Source organism: Bombus vosnesenskii, unplaced genomic scaffold (assembly GCF_011952255.1).
Source record: "Bombus vosnesenskii isolate JDL3184/JDL3185 unplaced genomic scaffold, Bvos_JDL3184-5_v1.1 scf7180000013274, whole genome shotgun sequence".
In the NCBI taxonomy this organism is placed as follows: Eukaryota; Metazoa; Arthropoda; class Insecta; order Hymenoptera; family Apidae; genus Bombus; species Bombus vosnesenskii.
Window position 1 is genome coordinate 314,314 of NW_022882932.1, and position 22,542 is coordinate 336,855.

Consider the following 22,542-nt stretch of genomic DNA (forward strand, 5'->3'; position numbering starts at 1 on the left):
AAATAATAACGCGACTCGAATCGAAACGAGCCGAGTTCATTTTTATCGCCTATACATCTTGATGACGAGGAACACCGATGGTGGAAAACGAACGGCGAACAGGCGCGCAGCTGGCGCGAATATTAAAGGCAATCGGTCAGTTCGCATAATAACTGACCGAGCCTATCTGCCGGTAGATATAATAAATTCGCGTTCTCCGCGAGTTACGGTAATTTACGACGGTCGTTCGTGGTCCGCGAACGTAACGAATTGTATCTTGACGGACGTGACGTACGACGCGAAATGAAACTTGCAGCTCGCTCCCAGTAATATAGTTCTCACGTGGCACAGGTTTTTTGCGCGTCATCAGTGCACCTCGGGCATATCGTTGCTTTTAATCGATGGAGTTATTACATCACTGTTTAAACAGATTGCCCAGTTTTGTCATTTCAATGGAATAAGTTAGGTTCCTTTCGTGTCTATGGAATTATAATGCATAATATTACAATATTATAGAAAATTTAAGGTTTTTGTTATTCGAGTTATTATTTCACAAATTTATTCGATATCACAAATTTTTATATTTTCAAATATCCGTAAACTCAACTTCCAGCATGCAATTAGAAGTAGAGGCATAAAAACTGCGTTTCCTCTACAGAAGTTAAGAAATATCATTTTTCAATCTTCTATTTGAGTTCTTTATGGAAGTCCGAGGTCCGGCAGGAAGGAAACTTCCCTATCCTTTTTGCTTCATCCGATCGTAATCTACTCCGGCAAATAACTTACATTACATTAGTTTCTCTATATCCCGGTGACATCCCGAACTACCAAGGAATGACAGTTGGGGCGGCCATTACGGCCAGTTTCGAGGATACCGTGGAAACTTTATGGCTCCGGCAAGAACATCGAAGTTGGCCATACTTTTCAGCTACGCCGAGAGAAATCCTCCGTATTTTCGCAATGTCTGCGGGGGCGCGAGCTGTTATAATCATTGCAAACTGCCGAAAGAATCTTCGTATGTTCGCCGAATCGCAAACGCTTGAATCGCTCGTTTCACGGGTACTTCCATGAGAACAATATCATCGCGAATTCGTCGAAGCTTTTACTGCCTTTCCGATGCTAGAACTTGCAGCGTTTACAGCTTTTCGGGAATACTCTCCACTTGTCAAAATTTCCACGTTACGGTATTATGTATGGACGGTGCTTGTTATTCTCTTTAACTGGAATGTGACTTTAAATTGATAGAAAGAATGTGCAAGTTCTTTGATGAAAGCTTGAATTCTTTGTGAAATTTCAATTGTACGGTAACTTCAATCGCAAATCTCACGGTTGATTCGATTTCAAAGCTGAATTACTCTCCAAATTGTACGGATTCTACAATATTTCTACATTTTTCCGTTTATCGTGTTCTTCCTTACTTGTTCCTACATTTACTTTAAAATCCGGCATCTGGATTCCAAAGAATTCAAGGGCAATCTATTTACAAGCGGGCCGGTACAGTTGATATGAGTTCAGTTTTCGTTAAAAAGACGGATAACGAAAAGAAAAAGAGGTTGCTTCATCCGGATCCCCGGTTTATTGTCTCTGGCCCAGTTTTCAAGCGATGACTGCATTGTCCGGCTCCGCGTTCCCCTTCCAACTCCCCCCACGTCTTCTCCTTTCGTGCTTTTTCCTCTTTGTAGGCCTTTTCGATGTCCGATTCCCTTTTAGATGCTTCGTTTTCCCGGCTCGCGCTCCGTTTCTTTAGTCCTCGCGTATGAAATCTTCCATTTTCTGTTTCAAACCGACCCCCTTCGCTCCTCTTTCACCTTCTGTCTCGCGAATACACGAAATCGGAACGCGGAGATCGGTAGTGGGAGTAGTAGCGCGCGTTGCAAACGCGCAAGAAACGTACCGAGAAAGGTTTGCAGTGGAAACGCGAGAGCGAGCCTGGTAAAAGAGAATGGTAGCAGAGGGAAGATAGAAGAGAGTTGAAAAAGGAACGACAGCGCTAAGAGACAGGCAACGTTTTAAAATAAGCGACAAAGGCGTGCTCGATCAAAGAGGCGGTCGTTTCGGCGGTCGGAACAACAGACGGAAGGGCACGAGGTAGATGAAGCGAATGAAAACGAACGAGATCGACAGAATGATTAGTTGCAAAAATCGTTGCGATGTATTTGCCTTTAATTTGCGGCACGAATTAAGGGAGTGTTTGACAAAGCATCGCGCACAAGCGCGCAAATGAGAATTGACTGTGACTCGGAAATTTAATAATAATTTCCGTCGTGTCCTCTCCCATCCTCAACCTTGCACTGCACGCTGGTCAAACAGCATGACATCGACGATTCCGTTTCCGTTTCTTAGTTAATTTCCTTGAACCTTCGTTATCCCTCTTGATCTTCCATTCGTTTTACATCTTCCCTCCTTGTGACCACATTCATCTTTCCCTGCAATTCTGTTTTCTCTTTTTCCTCTCTCTTGCACTCTAGTTCTTCATTTAACGGATTAACCTTGTTGTTCGAAGCGGGTCCAGGCGAAATAGAAATAAATTATAAACGAGCCATGTTTAAATAGTTAACGAGTGTCGGAATATGGAGGAAATAGAAACGGAAGGACAGTAAATAGGAGAGAATTGTCGGTAGATATTGCACAAACCTCGACGTTTCGATATCGAATGACACGATTCACGAGAATGTGTAATTTATTTCTTTTAACTTAACCGTAATTGCAACTTGATTCTGCAGATTTCTCTAATGTATATCATTTCGTGTAGATACGTTTCGTAATTGTTGCGTACCAAATTGAATATTGTTTTATTCTTCCATGAGTCTTTCCTAAGAATCCTTTCTGAAATATTTAATAGTAATAAAAAGATTCTATGAAAGTTTGAACGAAACGGATTTAGAGAAATTTTCTTCAATCTCGGAGTTGAAAGTAATAAATGCAATTATAGAATACGAGGTTACAGAAAGTATAAAAATTCGTTACTGAATTCAATTTTCAAATAAAAAGGATATTTCTGTGAAAATGTCCCTTGTTTGATAATCCGATACCCCAACATTTTATTAACCTACTTGTCACGTTATTGTAATTTTTATTATTGACACGTAGCAAATTCATAGAATATGGATTATAAAATGAGTATTACTTTCATCACTTTGTATGTAAAATATTGTTTAATGTAGCCTTCGTAATCCTCAAAGCACGTAACATCGAAATACAGTACTATTTACTCTAAAATAAAAGTGGGTCGTACTTAACCAGACACTTTTCAGCAAATATATCATCATTCCGTTTTTATTTTTCATATACAAAAAATAATTCTAAGTAGAACTTCTAAACTTCTAAAAGCATCAATCTACAAATAAAAATTCTATACAAGTTGCTAGAACACGCACTAGTGCTTGTTTTCTCTTATAAAGAACGCAATTTTCGTGAGAAACAAACAAGAAGATCTTTTAAAAGAATGAAATTTCAAAAATATCGAACAATCCACTTACTGAAACTTTCCTAGTACCAACTGCACGCTACTATGGCGGTATGAAACGAAATTGCAGTACGATTTATCCGACGATCCAGCGGTGCTTGTTTTCAAGCTATTCCAGGGTGAATTAGGCTAGCGCGGTCTCATGCTCGTTCTCACGTGCTGATACGGCTACCTGTATGAGCACGGGGATATAAAAATTGTAACGTTCCACGGCCGCGTAGCCTACATTTCTTTATGGATACGCCGCGCTGTGCTGCGGGCGAAACTCATTACTTTGGCATTCTCCCCAATAAGGGGAGGTCTCTTCCGCGGCCGATTAAAATTCAGCGTGCGTGCGAACACGGGCTCGAGTGAGTTTGCAGCAGCCGAGAAACGCGCGTCATTGACATAAACCAGGGAAATAGGGGGAACGATGGGAACAAGCGGATTAAGTTGTACGTGAGGAATCTTTGACTGCGTTCCGTCGCGTCGTTTTATATTCGGCCCATTTGCCGCTTGGGAAAAGATTGCGCCTTCATTTGGTGACGAGTAACTGCAGTATATACTGTCTGTTTTCACGAATCAAACAGAAATAAACTGAAACGGGCCTTCAACTTTTTTAGATTATTAGTGATATAAAAAAGAATTTTCTTTATCGGGTGATTCCACGACGATAAAGCAAGAGGTGCTTGGAAATTTCAACCGTAATAGTTGCCGAATCAATCTTCTATAACCAAGATTAAGCACGATACATGCATGTTTGATGTAAAATATTTTTGAAAAAAGGTTTGCGATGAGAGTCGAGTAAAATTTTGTAGTATTTAAGCTATGAGAATATCAATACAACAAAGGTAAATATTTAAATGAAAAGTGGAATGTACCAATCAAAAAGTTTTTTCATATTAAAACCACGGGGAAGATTTTTTTTTCGTTGCCATTATGCATACGTCAGAACTACGCAATATTGTATGAAACTGACAAACCGGCACGGCTGGGACAGACAGAATTACGGAGGGCGATGGAAAGATTCGTAGGTGGGGTGAAAAACGCGAAGGGAGAGGAACACTGCTGTGAAGGGTTAGAGAATTGCTCGAGTGTGGGAAAATCTCCCACTTGTAGCTCGCAGATATTTACTTCGATCTCACTGAGACTGGAGTTAAATCTTGAATGATACTCAGACCGTTCTCTCTATCCATCTGTTTCAACCACCTCCCCCTGCCGAATGTGGAGTGTTGAAAGAATCTCGACCGCGAGAAACAAACTTCATAGTGCCGCCTCATTCTTTGAATTTCTTTCAACGGTAGCTGTACGAATACATAGAATTCGAATATACGATAGGAATACCGAGCAGATATTACATGAGAACTAATAAAATAAATAAGGCACATGTTACTGAATTATGAAAATTCCGTGTGAGAATATTAATATGAATCGAACAACTTTCTTTTCGGTGGCAGAAGTTACATCGCTGTGCAAAAATTATAACTGTCGAGCTGTTAATGTGAGTGCGCGATATATTTCACTGTTCATCATGCCATTAATAATCAACTATTAGGTTGTCTGAAAAGTGTCTTTCTTTTACAGACGCGTCTTTTACCACGCATCTTTATACAAACATGAGACCTAATCTGTCAAACGTTGTGATCTTTATTTTAATAGAACAAAATGGATCATACATAATTCGGTAAAATAATATAAAATGAAAAATGTTATTTTCCATTATTTCCATTATTTTCTTATAAAACGAAAGAAACTTTTCGGACGACCTAATAAATAGTCTGTCTTCAAATGTAGATCGCTTGAAAATTATTCGTAACTAAGTTTGGCGAATTATCGCGCAAAGTATTTATTCTGACTCAAATATTCTTCTGATCCAAATAATCCTATCTTTCTCTGTAAGTACGTAGAATGCGAATTAAGAAAGAACATCCGTAAATGCGAAATAATTAATCGCCGTATAGAGAACTGGTTATACAGTAGTCCCGTTAAATAACGCGACGACGCAGTCTAGTTTCCAAAATCCATTTGCATTCTGATCAGCTATAAAGCGCAGCGCGGACACGGAATATTTATCGTGAAAGTTTGCAGATTCATTTGCTATTCACGCCCCTTTACGATACACCGTTCATAGAAATCCAGTTTGATAACGGGGCAACATCAACGGGGACCATAATTCTTGATTACCACTCTCGGGATCCGTGGCCGTGAAGCCCTGTGCCCGCTAACGCCACGCGTTTTTAATTGTTCCGCCCGTTGCGTTCATAATTTAAAGTTTAATAACACTCACGTTCGCGTGGCTCCGTGCGCGTGTATCCTCCTCTCCCGGCAATCTGAGAACTTACGTAGCTCGAGCAACAATTTAACCGACGTGGCCGGGGTCTGGCGTTTGAATTCCGCCGGAATTACCGCGAACTCGCGTGTGAAATTTCTCGTTCGTATTATCCCGGTGGATGCAGCTCGGGAGCGTCGGGTTTCTCGAGCGACGAGACGACGGAGCTTCCGTTCGCGAGAGAATGTGAAAACCATGCGAGAGGGACGAAAAGAGCTCCGTTCTCCTCGATTACTTTTCCAACTGTGGCCGATACGAGCTTTGAGCTTTTACGTCGTAGCAAAGTATCCTAGAATCGGTCGGATCGTTGGAGAATAGGTGGCTCTCCCAATTTCCAGGCGTGCCATCCAGATTGAATTTCTATCGTCGTTGTCGTTCGACGTCGTCTTCTTTGGCGGCAGCCCTGTCGTCGTCGATAGTTGGCGGCCGATCATTTCGCGCGATATCGGATAACCGGGTTATGTTTGCGAGAATGGCTTCGAGCCTCTCGATTTTTCTCCGTAATACCTCCCTTCGTTCTCTCATTTCTTCTATCCTTTACTCTCGAACGATTCTATCTCGCGCACGATTCTTGACTTTGTCCCGCTCTACGTAGCGATACTCTCGGCCCGGGAATCGAACGGAATGAATCGAATAACCAGAACGTCGAAACTAATTTAGTTGATCGACTCCTCTCTCGACCATGACTTGCTGGACGGTGACAAATTTCAATCGCGACGCTGTAGCCTTCGAGACGATTGCACTTAACGACAAATCTCTATATTGTTTGTCCTATAATTGTGGTGAAATTTCAAGGGAATGGAGAGGGTGGCACAAGTGTCTTATTTATTCTAGGTAAGTCTGAGGCGTTATAATTAAGGGAAGGAGGAAGAGGAAGATAAGATAGTAGGAGAGACTATTTTGTTTAATTATTAAGCACATAGAATGTGTATTTGTAGAGAATGATTAGCTACAATTTCTCTATCGAAAACAAATTTTTCTCCTACACTGCTCTTAAATCAATATCGCTATATTGATTTTAAAACATTAAACAAATTTATCGTCAGTATTCCGCGAAAGAAATATTTCTCCTTTATGGCTTTCAAGGATTAACGAGTTACTTTTAAAATGTTCGCCCGCAAAACGGTTAATTTTATTGTTGATTCTGACAGGAACGATAACTCAGCTACAGATTCTATCGCGACGGAAATCTAAAGGGCCCGGTAAGAAAGTTCTTTAGCAAAACTCATCGTCTTCTTCTAGTTGTTCAACGACAGGGCGGGTCAAAAGGAGAAGAATCGCTGGGACGGTGGTTGCAGCGACGGCGGGGTAAGACGAAAACCGACAGACTTTCTCCATCCTCGTCGTTGTAGTTGCCGACGTCGGGCCGCTTGACGTGCTCCAGGGCGTCCGGGGGCGTGCGAGCGACCGGTGTGAACTTTGCCGTAGGGGATTATGCAAACGGGGTGGTTCGCGGGAGCAGAGAACAGGAAAGGGAGAAAACACAGGAGAGGAACGACGTCGTCGGTGTGGATGGCGGCGGTGGCGGTGGATAGAGTCGGGCTTTCTTGCTTGTCATTACCACGTTCGTGGCTTCCACCACCTCTCCCGGCTACGTTTTCTCTTACCTATCGCGAGCGGAGCACTCGCGAGGAAGCTAAAGTTCGGGAACGCAGCACGATCGTTGTTTAAAATTAATTCTCCGAGAAAATTGTTTTCCGAGATGTGTGCTCCGACTAAAGTGTGATTGACTTTTTGAAGCACAGAGAAAAAGTTATAATTTGCGGTTGTGTACAGAATGAATATATAGGGAGAAAATTATTAACGTTGTAAGGAAGTGAAAAAGTTACTAAGCTTTGATAATATGAGTTGTTAATATAAGCTTTGGTAATGTAAGAATTAGGTTATTAGTAATAGGGATTAAAATAGTAAAATGAATAATAATCTTTTCTGACTTAGACATAAATAAATAAATAAATAAATATATATATATATATATATATATACTTATTTAGTAAATAGGAACTTGGAACTAAAGACGTACGCAGTACTGCAATTCGCAGTTCCTACGTATGCCTGATTTTACTTAGACACTTTATTGAAACAAGCACTGAATTCTAAAATTTCTCTGTAAATAAGAGTGGCGTGTTCATTACAAGTATAATTATAAAGATCACTAGATTATGCCAATCTGAAATTATTAATCAAATTCAATTGCTATTAAGTATTTTGAAGAATTTTCATTCTTCAATTAAATTATGTATAGAAATATAGGATATTTTTCCAAGATATTTAACAATGCTTATATCTCTATATTTATAGAGACACGTATGAAATATGAGATGTCTTTTAACACTATAGATTATGCGCAAGACATTCATCTTAATTACAGTGATGCGTCGTAACGTCGAAAGGCATTTCACTGGATTTATTATTGAAACCGCTGATTATTCGATACTATGGCTGTCTTTGTCGTAACGAATTGAATAGATTCCTCGAGTAAGACGTAGAAAGTAGGTGGATTTTCTGGTAATTCATCCCGATAAATGTTCGTGAAAAATTGAAACCCAAACGATTCGCTACCGAAGCGTGATCATAAATCATCCTTCGGATCGTGCTTCTCTATCGAAGAACCTGTCAGTGCATCCATATTGCTTCTTCTTACGTATATAGATTAAGTTGTCTCGAGTATGAACAAGAAAATACGCGGTACAATTGAAAAAGAAATGTTCGGCGAGTTTTTTGAAGGACAAAAACACATTCAATCTCTTTGGTGGAATCCCTGGAAGCTAAATAAATAGGGGAAATGTTTTCAAGTCTAGGATTCGACCTAGGATTTCAGACGATAAAAAATCTCCCAGCTCTGCTCCCTGAGTCAGAGGAGAAAAACAAAAAAACTGACCCACATTTGGCAATGCGACGAGAAACTCTAATAAAAAGTCGTCGATTCAGCATTTGCCCCGATCGGTCGGAAATTAAATGTTAAATCTATACCTCCAACTGTCATTGGCGGTGTACGTAAGCCACCAATATGTACGTGAAAAATGCTTTTCTACTTAAACGATGTTCATGTTTTCGAAACTGATTACTTAGAGGAATCGTTCGAATTTCATTATAAATATCGAGAATGCAGGGGAATATATAGTTCTCTCAAAATATTATAGATTGAGTATTTTACACTATAACTTATAACACTACTAGTAGTGATTTTAATACATATTCATAAAAATATTGTGGAAATGACAGTGTTCTTAATTCAGCAAGTTAAAAGATGTAAAAGATAATTGTTTGTATTGAATGAACATTTTGGATGGAAGTCCTTCAAGAACATATACGTATCTGCACCCAAAAATTCCGGCAATATCTTCAACCGTTTCCCACGTTAACCCATGAATTCTAAATCTGAAATCCTTCAACTTCTCCAAGCTCGTTCTTCCAAACACCGTTTCAGTTCATTGGCGAATTATTATTCAGCGCGTTCTCCTCCTATCGCGTTTACGGCGCGGTACGTAGTCAAAATACGCGATCTTCGAATGACGACGAGTCGTCGATCGCCGCTTCGATTTGGTCACGCACTCGAAACACTTTGCGAAAATTTTGGTAGTTGAAACTCGAAGTTCGCGAATAGCTGGCCGCCCGTACGATGGCTTTACGATCACGTACGATTTCACGTAGGTTCACAGCGTGTACGTTCGAAGTAAGGTCACAAGGGAAACCGGAACGAACATTGGAGCGGCTCGATTTCGCGGCGAGAATTTACGTCGCGGCTGCACTGGGAATTCCATAGTTTCGCCGGTATCCCCTAACCATCCAAGTGAACCAAAGAGGATGGGCTTTTGCTTTTTAGCCACGTAAGGTGCGGTTACATTCGACCTGGTTGTACGTCTCCAAGGGCGAGCGTAGGAAACTAAGCGGAGGATAGAGTCGAGAAAGCCGAGAGTTCGGTTGCTCCAACTAACCAACATGCACCTGTACCGGAGATCCTCTACCGCAACTCCTTCGCGGCTCTTTATTCACGGTATTCGTGTGCCCACTTTTTATTACCCGATAATTAATTGTAATAGGAGTTTCAGATGGGAAAACCGCCAATTCCTCCGTTTCCGTTTGCTCCATTTCCTACGTCGGGAATTCCTCCGTTATTCTCTGTTTACCCATTCCCTTCCGCTGTTATTCTACAACGCCCGTTTCCTTGTTCTGCGATTTCGAACGATCCCTGGCAATTTTTCTTTCATGGTGCGCTTTGTCAAAGAAGCTTTTGCTAATAGTTTCTTCGCTTGGTTCGAGAGGTTTCCTTTTGTTTACGTAAGAAAGAATGGGTTTGTTAGTAATTGATATTGTCGATGGAAAGTATACATTTTGATTTTCTGAGAAGAACATGATAAGTCTATTTTTGTTGACTTTTATGATTATGAAGAAAAGAAAAGAATCTTTCAGTTCTTGTAAAGATAGAAATTATGACTTTTTGTAGCTTTCGCTTAACTCTATGACATCTACTTGCATCGTATATTAGTATTATTACCAGACAGACAATGCATTAATATATTTCCTTTATCTGCGTTTCAGATCGATCCGAAGGTAGCGTTTCCTAGGAGAACACATCCAAAGGTAAGAAACTTTATCTTTACCGCAAAAGCCCGAAATCCGCGAGATGACAATCGTCGCATTCGCCACAGCCGCGAACTTTACTTCCTTCACGCATGAAAAACTTCTTTGACCGAGAAGTCAGGTGCTAAAAGATAAGCCAGACTGGTGGACAGGAAGTAGCTAAGGGGCAGACGTGAGCTTTGAAGGTCTACTAACGAAAGACGGTGGTAGGAAGAGTGGTAGAAAGGGGTTGCAAAGGCCGAGATAAAGAGGAAGGAACAGAGAGCCAGGCGGTTGAAGGAAAGATAGAGAAGGAACGCTACTGAAGAGCGAATAATAAAGCTCTCTCGTTCTCGTAATAAGAGCAATTAGATGTAATTCATTTCAAAACCCAGAATTATTTTCTTCCCAGTCTACCGGACTGTTAGTCACGGCCGAAACTCTCGCCGCGAAAGTCTGAATCGTACGGCGGCGGTGAAACGAGGACGGGATGATATCAAAAGGGAAAGAGGCAGAGTGCAACACATTCCAGCACATCCACGCGCGAGCATACACGCGTGCAGATTTCTACACGTACCAGGGTCGACAGAATCGAGCATGTACGCTTGTGTATTCGCATGCGCCTAGGAAAGAACGGGGATGAGAGGAGAAGCGAGAGAAATTTGCGCGGCTTAATAATATAAATGCCAGGCACGCGAATTACCGGCGAGTGACTGAATTGCGCTAATTTTAATTGTACCCTTTTCTCTCCTTCCCTCTACTCTAACCCCTAACAGACACCCTCCGCAACTATCCCCCTTCACCGCTATTCGCTCGATGTCAGTCGAACTCGTTCTAACGTTTCGAGCCGGCCTCTTTTCAATAGGAATCCTCTGACAGCTCGGCGTTCATCGCATCACGACCACATCTTTTTCATTTTTGTTATTTTCTTTTCTTCCATTCCTGCTATTTTTTAGCCACCGTCGGTGTTTTTCTTTTCACTTTTCGTTAGAAATAGCACGAACGTGAGCGCTACGTCGCCTTCCAATTTTATTTCAACGTCAAAAGCCGGAAGCGCATAAATTATGACGCGAACGGGAAATCACGATTCAACGCCGTCACCGGTAATCACGTATCCCGTGATATTAACGAGCCGCACGTTCGATCGGACGGATTGCCTCGATGAAAATTTTGTTATTTCTGTTGCGAAGACTCGCCTATGTAACAGCTGCTTCAATTTACGCTATTACACGATAGAAGCGGATAGACGGAATTGGGTTGCACTTCGAAAGGAATTGTTCTACTATTTGAAGATAGCTTATTTGCGAATATAGAGATGATTTTGTGATGTATTTTTTCTATTTTTAGTTTCTGGTGCAATACGAACTAAATTCAATTATTTATAAAAAAATGTTTATCTAATGACGCATATCCACAATACTTTGGAATATACATGCGTACAGCAACATCGTTCCCTTTCGCATTTCCGGACTTCTCTGAACGAATAGTGAAAGAGTCTTACATTAACCATTTTATCACTGGAACACCATCGCAAACACACTAGTAATAACACGCAAGCTCGTTCTAAAAAATCAACAGCAGCGTATAAAAGGATGATCAGCTTGGAACGTGGCAGTCTCGACCGATCCGCGTTCAGTGGCGCGTGCATTCGAAATAAAATAGCGACCATTAATCGCGAGATGGGAGTAACATATTTCGCCTGAACGCTCGAGGCAGTTGGAACGGGCGGTGCAATTTTCATAAAATGGCGATGGCTGCACTGGCCTCGACCCCTTCCTAGCCCCACTCTCTGTGTTCCTACGGTTCTCCGCGAACCTCGTTCGAAAAAGTAATACGGATGCACGCGTTCCGTTTCGAGTTTTGGGAGCTTTGCCAGCAGTCCAGCTCGGGACCACGCGTACGATACAGATGGCATATCTGGCGCGATCCACGCGGCGTTAACTCGACGCTATAATAGACGTCATCGTATAGCCACTCTTAAAGAGCGACTCCCTTTTATTTCAACGTGGAATTGCCGATAGTAGACCGAAGTTGAACGTAAAGCGTAGAAAAATCTTACGTCTGCGTAACGATAATCCACGCTAGACGGTAGTATCCCCCAGGCCCTTGGAAACCTTAATCCTGAAGCGTAGGTTTACGTTCTTTCATTAAACTAGATTCGAGAACGTTCAAAGCTACGTTTGAGTTATGGGCGATGTCTGTACTGTACATTCACCTTTTGTAATTGGCCTTTGCTGCTTAACGACGCTGATAAAGATAGTCGCATAGGATACGTCTCGTTTGGAAAAATTGACCGATGGTAGTCGGGGGTGTAATCATTGGATAACTGTCAGGGAACTAATGACTTGCAAGTTCGAATCATATGACACTGACGTTTCAATTTCAAAAGAAAAATCTAAAAAGAGGTATCTAGTTTCGTGTTAAATGCTTGTAGAGCAAATCTTTTTATGCAATTGAATTAATATTACTAGTGAAATTTTACTAGTTGCCTGCCGAATACATAACAACAAGTTTGATAAAAAAGTCTATAAGAATTCTCTAAACTATAATTTATAATAATCCTCTATTATTGTTAGTTACCGAATTATTATACGAAAGTACTTTGGTTTCGTATGAAGACGTTAAGAAATTATTATATTTCATTCCACTAGGTAAACAATATTCTATCTGAAGGTGTAATGAAAATTAGCAATTACAACAGACTAATAGAATATTTCGCATAAAATAATTCATCAGCCTATGAATATTCTATGAACTGCGTGCATTACCTTCATTATGTAAATACTGCCAGCACGTGTAGCAAAGCTTTTCAAACAGTTCTATGGCATTTTGGTACACATAAACTCCTGTTCTTTTGTGGTTCACCGTACCAAGGAGAAGATAGTGACGTTTACTCGAATCGTTGTTCTACCTCACGTTCCGTAACCACTGCTACGATATTATACATATCTAATTTCTCGATGAAAGCAGAAATTTAGCCCGAGAAGTTCGTCAACCCCCAAAACACATGTTAAACCTGATGAACTTTACAGAGAAAATGGCTACGCCACAAAGTTCATTGAAATGTCACCGACTGTCCCTACACTATAGTCCGTTGTAACAACCTCCTCGAGACCTCGTGCCGGAAGCGCTTTGTTACCGTACTTCCGGGCTAGCGGAAACGGCGCAATGCGCTTCCGACATGACGGAAAAGTAGCAACAGTCATTACAGAGCCCTCCAAGAACGCCTCAACGTCTTTTTTCTTATCGGTTGTGCTGTTTTTTATATTTCTCCTTTGGCCTACTGTCTACCCCTCTGAATGCAGGCAACTCACACGTAAGCAAAGGAGCACAAAAGGATCGTTCTGACAATTCTAATGATATGGAATTGCCATAGAAATTTTCATTTTTATTTGAAATAAATATCATTACATTATAAAAAAATATAGTCACAGTAACTAAACAAAACAGTTTCGAGCTATATCTCACCATATCTCATTAAATAAGTAAAAGTTAAAGTTGAATTTTTCTACGTGTATTTCACGTATCGGCGCATCTCGCATTGAAATTATTTACGGTTATGTGAAATGCTTTGGTGGAGTCAAGTTATTTTGAAGTGGAAGGTTTGTGCAATGCAGCAAGTTTCAGGATAAGCTGGTATTAAATTCATGTTGGTAGATAAGTGTGAGAAGTTAAGTGTGAAATATCTCTCGAATTGTTATCGCCGCGCTTTGTTCGATAAACTTTCGCAAGGATTGTTTATTACATCGAAGAAGTTTGAAGCACCTATCCATGTAACTTTCATTAAGACATTCATTCATAGTTGTAGTTTTCAGTTACCCTATACATGATACAAAATGCAGTTTCATTGCTGCGGGCGAGGATGAGCTGTATATTCCTTCAATTTTCGCAAATTACATAAATTTGATTTGATATTGAACAAACGGTATCAAACAGAACAAACTATAAACCAAACTATCAAACTGCTCATGCGATTCTAAACGCAGCATATAAGTGAAACAAATAAATGACAAAAAAGGTATATCAATATTTCCAAACGTTATTATAGTAACATGAAGACTACAATCACGGCTCGTAACTAAAAAAGCATACGAAAGATTGGCAAGGAATGGCAACAAGCTATCGGTTCGAGCAGTATCGTCATCGACGTTGGTATCCCCTTAAGCAAGGCCAACGTTGCTTCAGGGTAGCAATGGTATCAGCCGCGCCAACATAAATCCACTTGTTACTGAGTAGCGATACGTGCATATAGAGAGGATACAAACGTGTACGTGGGACATTATTCAGAGTGACGTTACCTTGAAAACGTAGGACCTGAAGTGAAAGAAAGAAGGGAATACCGCGGGAAGAGCATAGAGATAGATGTGCAAAAGGATCAAGGTTTGAGAGAATCACGGGAAAAGGGAGCAGAGAGAAAGGAAGAATAGGGTGGCGAAGGAAAGACCAGGAAGGGAGAATAGAAGGAAGAAAGAGAGCTATAGCACGTCTCGCGTAACGAGCTGCCGGCACCCTAGGGTGTTCAGCTCCTCCACGTTCACTCCTCCCGTTTCGTCTCCTCGTCTAGTATCGTCTCCACCTCCATGCCTTCGCAAGCATCCACGTACCTTCTTTCAGGGAAGTCGTTTTGTTTTCTTCGTCGAGTGAGCGATACCCAACTAGTCGACTGGTAGTCGTTGCTATTCCCGATGTATCAGCGCCACTCGTTCAACAATCCCCTACTGAAGCGTTTCGGTGAACTTGAAGAGGTTTCGACGTTCCGTTAATCACCGAATATACTTCTCGTTATACATATTAGCTCGGTTTCGGTTGCAGCAACCGTATGCAACGGGATACTCGTTAATGGTGATTAGTTACTTTGAAAGATATCAGGTTCTTTGTAGCCAGCGAGGAGAAAGTTCACGATATGAAGTGTGTAAACACGTGGCCGTTTCTCGAGCTTCGCTCGAGGCTAAATCTCGAGGCCAAAGCATTAAAGGCTGTGAGGATCGCGAAGGATCACGTGACAGCGGCCAACATCTCCCAGAAGACCAATTTGTGATTCCGAGTAGAGCAAGGACTACGACTACATGTACATCCTTTGGGTACTTTCGTGCTCTCTCTCATTTACTTTCTCGGTGGGCGGGTTAAAAGAGACCTGTTACATTCATCTTTCGGGACTAAATACGCTCCCTGGCAAACTCCCTAGCTGGCATTAGAGCGAAATCCCATGCATTTTATACGCGGTCAGGTCATTCAAAGCGACGGCTCGTTACTTATACCGGGTGTGTACTCTGGAACACCTTCCCCTCCCCGGACAGTTCACCGGTGGCACCCTTGTGGACACAGTCCAACCCCGAGGACCTTCGCAACCTTCCTCTGAAACATCCGGCTCTCTCTTCTTCCGTTTTTCTAGCTAACGTCCACTTTCTCTTCATCGGTTATAGCCTTCGGGCTCTATGTGTAGCAAGATCATAGAAAAGGGGTCGGGGCCGTGAGGACGGGGTATGTTTGCGCGTCGTAAGTGGCATCCAGTGTCTGTACAACGTTCCACGTCCCTGAAGGTTTCTGCAGCCGAAGTTAGGGATCATACGCGCCATCCGCTGACAGGTACCACAGGATCCGAGTGCATTTATGGCCGAGTAACTCGGCGGGATGAGCGAAGGTAACGGGTGAGAGGCTGTGAGGTGCAATGTTATCGTTTGCTAGAAAAAAACCACGTTCTAGAACGAGAAGTAAAGGTGGTAGTAAAGCCGATACTGTGTATCATTACACGTCGTGAATGGTGTCATTTGAGTTTCGCTCGGGAACTCATTCAATCTGACAAAAGTTTGTCAAAAATTATCCGTCAGCGCATATTTTTTGAACGAGAACAACGTACTTTATCTCTAACTGGGGAAAGGCTTCAAATCTAGCAAGTAATTTTTCCCCAAAGATAGGATAAGTTTTATTTTGAATGAATTTCCTGGTCTGATGATAGACATTTAACAGGGTCACTAACTCATCATATTCTAGAGATATGAAAAGTTCAGTATCTCGAGTTTTCAAAAGGTACGAACCGATAATCTCTCTTTTATCCGGGTCTATTCTGTCTGGAGGGTCGATCGTTTCGAGGCCCCAGATTGAAATTCGTAGCTCGACCGAGCGCAAAGCACTTTAATGCGCCCGCTCCCCCTCCTTGCCTCTTCTCTTCTTTTCTTCCTATCATGCGGATTTCGAGGTGATCAATTTTATTGCCCTACTCCCCGCTGTTCCTTTTCCGCGACTTATACAATCGGCCCTGGAAAACATCCGGATCTAACTCTACCGCTTCCGATCCAACCGTGTCTTTTAGAACCAATTGATACGAAATAACATCGCGCATTATTCGCACAAAGTGTTCTACTAAATGAAGTGCATCGAGATAGATCCGTTCCTTCGGCAATGTTAATTCTTTCAACTATTGTACCCTTCAATTGATACTTGACAAAATGAAGTCGAAATTTTTAGTTAATATCTCAATTCCTCTACATTTATTTTTTCAAAATTTCGTCCAACATCTCGCTAAACATGCTAACACAATCTTCCTTGAAACTGGAGTCAAACTGAGGAAAATACGATGTATCAAGCCCTCATTCACACCACTAAATGTTATTGCGTTATCGCTTGATTAACTGTTTCCTAAAATATCGCATAAAACGATGAGGCGGATATCCCAAGGGCGGCGCGTGTTGGGTAAACCCACTGTCCCCAGGACAACCGAATAAATCGTCGAGTTAATCTTTGACAGAACTTTCTAAACCGTGACGCGACAGCGAGGTAGGGTATCGTTTGACCGTGGATCGCGGCATGGCTGCCACCTGTCGCTAACGACAGTAGTTTCTCGGCCAGTGGAAGACGGAAGCCTCAGATATGTTGTGTCGCATTGAGATAAGCTAAGCTCTCCCGTGATGGAGCAGGCCGTAAACTCGGGGAGCCATGCCATGATGCCACCGAAATGGCTGCTAGATAATGTATAGGTGTACGTGATGTGCACCAACCCCTCCTCCATCCTCTGCTCAACTCCAAACACATGCACACGTAAGTATACGTGGGGGTGGCAAGCGCACATACCACTTTTACGCTGCCCTCGCCGCCTCCGTGTGATCGTTCCCGTTGTATCACGGCTGCTCGCGCGTACACGTAGCTCCCGCTTCCTGGCTGAAGAGAACCAGCTATTTTCGAAGCGACACTCCACTCCACGGAAACAACCAGCTATCTACCTGTGGTTTCGGGAAACGAACTGCCAACTGGGAGGTGCTTGTCCCCGCATTTTCTAGCAGTGCTGCTGTTTTTGTTTCGCAGTCATTAAAGCCTTATTAAAGCCTTTATTATAGGTTCCAGTCGAGACACGCGACGGTCCTATTTCAAGCGTGATTTGCGTGTGATAAATAGGACTGTCGTTAATATAAGCTTCGCAAGAGAGGGAAAAAGATACGTTCTATGTAATGATTTATCGCACGTGAGAGCAAATTGATAGAATATTAAATATATTTACTTCTTGTATCGACAGAGTTTTCCTTCATTTAAAAAAAGTAGCGATTTTTAATATGTAGAAAATTATCAAACATTGGTCACAGTTCACTGTGCAATGTCTTTTTCCCAAATTCTTAAACGCTTTTTACGTTACGTCATATCTTTCGTGTACAGCAAATTCGCATCATTTCCACAGAGGGCAGTCCATTAGCATCAACGTCGGATAGTCGTCGGAATCCAAAAGTAGCCTTCATTGGGGAAATCGTTTTTCACCGAGCGTAATTGCAACTTTATTAGAATGTTCGATTCCCCGGCCGCATCTTTGTCGACACTTCGACGCTCTGGCGCCGATGATTTACGATCCGTCGCGACACGAATTTCTCGAAGCATCTCGCTCAAACCTCATAGCTTACAACATTTTTTCAAACTACCATTCAGTGGAATGCAAATTCTCCGCTCAATCACGCGTAAGACATTCGAGCCTGCTCCGCTCAGCCCGTTTTTGTTAGAGATTTTTAAACCAACCACCTGAAATAGATCACGTCTCCGTGCATAGGCAGCGTTCTGCGAAGAAAACAAATTATAGCCCGTTTAATAGACACCTCATGAATATTCAAAAAGTTGGCCGTTGTACCTGTTGAACGCCCATAACCTTCGCACTTATTTATTCCCTTATTCTTTCAAGCCTTCCATTTGGTTCCCTCGTCGCGATTGTATCGTTGTTTGCCGTCGTCGCTGGTCGATTCTCGTCAATCCTTGTCCATTTACCCTTATCGTTATACGCGTCATAAATATCTAGAAAGGTAAATGAGGCCGAAACGTGGGTCTGCTGGTCTAATATACTTAATAGCCGGAGTTTTTAATGACGACTCAGCAATGATAGCAGGATGGTGGGTAGGCGGGGGTGCATCGTGAACGAAGCTTGAAACAATGTGACAGCACACAGGTTCGTCGGCGCACCGTCTCGCTCGCACGCTTCATCCGAGCTCGGCGGACTCAAAAAGCTTTTCATTTTTTGCCTAGCGCGCTTTTTATCATCGCATTGAATCGACGTGTAGAGAGAAAGCGTATGGAGGAAGCGGAACGGAATGGAGTGTGTGCGTGTACCTCTCTGTCCTTTCGTCGACTTCCAGCTGTGCCAGAGTTTTTCTCCTATCCCAGCTACCATCCCCTTTTCCTCTGCACAACCCTCTCTGGCGTCATCTCTGTCGCTCTATGCGTTACTGACGCGTGTCTCAACGTTGCATCATGGTGAATGGGTCTGGTAATTGCACGCTTAATATTTCAGGGCTTTCTTCGTGTAAGCATGTAAAAAAGTCCGCGATTTAGCCCTGTGAAGCGAGCCAGTCGCTGTCCCTTCTCGTCTCGCTTCCTATTCCTTCTTTTCATCGCGATATCTTTCTTTCTTCGCTGGTGTTTGCGATTCACTGACGAAAGTAGCAAAGCGGAAACTCGTTCCTCTCGCGAGCGAGTGAAGCGAGCTGACAAGCTGATGCAAGCGCCCACGAGCGCGCGCGCGCCTTCGCTGCCGCCTTTATCCTGTCGGTCTCTTCAGCCTTACCTTCCCTTTGCCGGATTCTCCCGGCCCGTTTCCTCTTAGCCAGAAAGCTAAACTTCGGCTGCCGGACAATTTTTCGCGGGCCGACTCATCGTCGTTAAAGAAGATAAAAGGACGAAGGAGTGCAGCACAGAATTTCAAATAGAAACATCGTGGTAAAACCGTATGAGAGTAATTTATAGCAGTTGTTTATCCGAATATATACGAATTAATATAGAATTATACTCACGTATCATGTTACAGTGTAGGTACTTGTACGAAACAGTTAGGGTGGGATAATTGATCACGTTTAATTTTATCGCAACTTAAGCGCATACGTCCGCTAAGGTTACTGGGAAGTAGCGCGTAACGGTTCTTGCTATCGAGGGAGAACGATTGCTCGAATTAGAAAGCGTACAGCGTTCCCATCGCTCCGATAAGGGACAAAGGGTGTCCTAATGCTAGTCTCCCGACAAAGCGCCATTTCGAGTTCTCTCCTCCGCGGTCGGATCGTACGACAAAGGCCGCCGCAATCTCAATCACAAATTGACAATAAAAAATGTTCAATTAACCCGAGGAGCTCGGTGGATAGAATCGACTCGAATTGACTCGGCTTGGCCGTACTATCAGACGTCTTTTCACCGCAATGAGGGATCCAAGAAGAAAAGAGAAGAAGCTGAGAGAGGGTGAAGAAGGTGTCTACGAAAGAAGGAGGAAAGAAAGAGAGATAGAGAGAGGTAAAACGGGAGCTCGCGTGAAGTTGGAAGCAATCGAGAAGGTTTAATCCCACTCAATTGCGTTCCTTGCCCGGTAACTTCAGTTCTTCGCCGCCCTCTTCACCCTCACGTTTCATCCCCTGCCTTCAGCGAGCCACTTTTCCCTTTTGCTACAGCAAACGACGACCGAACGTGTTCTGTATATGTATATATGTGCGAGTATACGTGTAGACGTGTGTAGGTACGCATGCAGTTGGAGGAGCACGATCGTGGATGTGTAAAAGAGTCCTTCTTTTGTTCGCCCGCTATCTTCGTGCATTTCCGTAGTGGTCGCAGAGAATCTTGAATCTGAGTGCAAGACACACGCACGCACACACCTATAATCATCTCTCGACGGTCACAATGGGTGCTGTCTAGGTTGCCGGTTGTCGGGGTTGCATTGGTATTGGTGCGCGGTGGTGATGTTCAAGCCTGAGGAGGAGGTGAGACCGCCTCGTAAATATTCTACGGCCAATTTCCCGTTGTACGCGAATACAACGGGTTCCCCTGGCCGAGCGAATCGCAAGCAGAGGCTACAAAAAGTCGAGATACCGTCGAAGATATTTTTCACCTCGACCCCTTACCGAACTCGGGGATTTCCGTCTCTCTATTGTCGATGAATTCCTGCGGGTTCTTCGAGACTTTTCTGTATATCTTCCTTTCTTTTTCTTTTTCGTTTTTATTCGGGACTCTGCTCGAAATCGAATTCACCAGTCGGGAATCGAGCAAAAGTAGTTGAAAAAAATTACAAGGACAAAACGGAGTCGCGTGATAAGTTACCCTCAGAAAGGTTGAGAGAGCACCGTTTCGTCCGTGAATAATAATTTTCGAGCAGTTGCACAGAATTTCTTGACGCTTCGCACGCGGCCTGTTTCCACCTGCTGCACGCTCTTTTAATGGCCCCACGTTAAACCTAGTTTCCCCGCACATGTTACCACTATATAATTTAGTTAAAATATGCATGCGGTCTGATTCGGATACGAGGACACCCTCTAACAGATCGATCGAACGACTTGGTTCAATTAGGAGCTTTACGCGTTTCAGCATTTTTCTTCAATATCCTGTTCAATATTTACACCTTGATTCTATGTCGTACTTTTGTGAAAGATTAATTTCTACCTTCTACACTAATAATTTTTATTTTACGACCCTTCTATATTATTACACATTAAAACTTCATTATTTATTAACAAACCACTAAATGTGACAAAATTCTTTGCGAAAGGCATAAAGAAGGATTAAATCATTGTTGACAAAAGCCCTTTTAAAATAGAATTATACTCGATGAAGGTGTCTCATTGCGAACCAGTGGAAGTGGTTGTTCGTCCACGGAGAATTGAAATTCCTGGGCGCACGGGACGGGCGAATTAATCGCAAACGAATTTATCTTCGACGCTCCGGGTTAAACTAAAACGCCCAGATATTACGGGGAAGTAAGCTCGTTAGAGGGTTTACAGCATCACCGGTGCCTCGACCGAGACCTCATCCCTCCTGTATTTCTCGCGTAGGTGGTAGTAGCTTGCGGTCTGGTAACCGCAGTCTCTACTGCGCTGTCGGTTGCGGATACCTCGGCCTCGTGTGCAACCTCGCGTCTGTTTTGTGCAAAGGGCTTTCAAAAACCGCGGCTGCCGAACCGTACCGACTCCCCAAGAACAGACGCCAGCGGTACGACGTGCCAGAGACCCCTCTCTCTAAAGCACCATCGAATACACTTTGACGGGCGCGCGCTTTCGATTAAGCTTGAAATCTACTCTTCCAGCCACACTCCCGCGCTAATCTCGACAGTGATTTTATGGGAACCGCTTCCTCAAATTTAAGACCGTTGCTGTCCTTCAATTTCGATATTTCGTGTATCACGCACAGTCCTAATATCATATGGGATTTCGATAATGAAAATTTGTTTAACGATGACGAGATGTCAAACAATTAACTCGATTGTTGGGAACTGGATGAATGCTTGATTATAGGTAAACAGATTTTTTTATGTCATGCATCTGAAGTTTCGTTCTGTTTTGTTAATAATGATACATTACTGTTGCTTAATATTTTTTTAAGAAAGTATTATATTGCATGAAACTCGTGCTTTCCTTGTTTAAACAGCAATTGCAATGCATAATAAGCGCCTAGAACGTTGCGTGACGAATTTTGCTACTCTTTCTTATAAGCAATAATTCAATTGTTACCATGATATTTTGCACATTAGGTTATAAGTTGTGTTCTCACAAAGATACGAATAGTATATTTGCAATTTTCAGGTTACTTCGTATGCGTTTAGATCTCACAGCCTAATTTGTATCTTCTACATTATACATCGATAATTTTAATTCACACAAATACAAATTGTTATCTATGTAACACATAGTTTACCAAAATAGATAAGAATGACATTAAGAGGATTGGAAACGAGTATCGCGATGAATTTCTTATATTACTATTGCGATTGAAATTCGTTCGATATCGTTCG

The 22,542-nt window shown here is 42.4% G+C and overlaps 1 protein-coding gene across 5 annotated transcripts in view; it reads left to right on the forward strand.

Annotated features, from left to right (window-relative positions):
- The window catches only part of LOC117231852 (RNA-binding protein Musashi homolog Rbp6), a 430,672-nt gene that overhangs the window by 152,175 nt on the left and 255,955 nt on the right, over positions 1-22,542 (forward strand). For 4 of the 5 annotated variants that reach the window (XM_033490701.1, XM_033490700.1, XM_033490702.1 and 1 more), the window contains exon 3: positions 10,296-10,337. In XM_033490701.1, the coding sequence (XP_033346592.1) occupies positions 10,296-10,337 (42 nt within the window). Of the gene's footprint in view, positions 1-6,959; positions 6,964-10,295; positions 10,338-22,542 lie in introns of those variants that run through there. The other variant, XM_033490703.1, reaches the window with a different exon arrangement.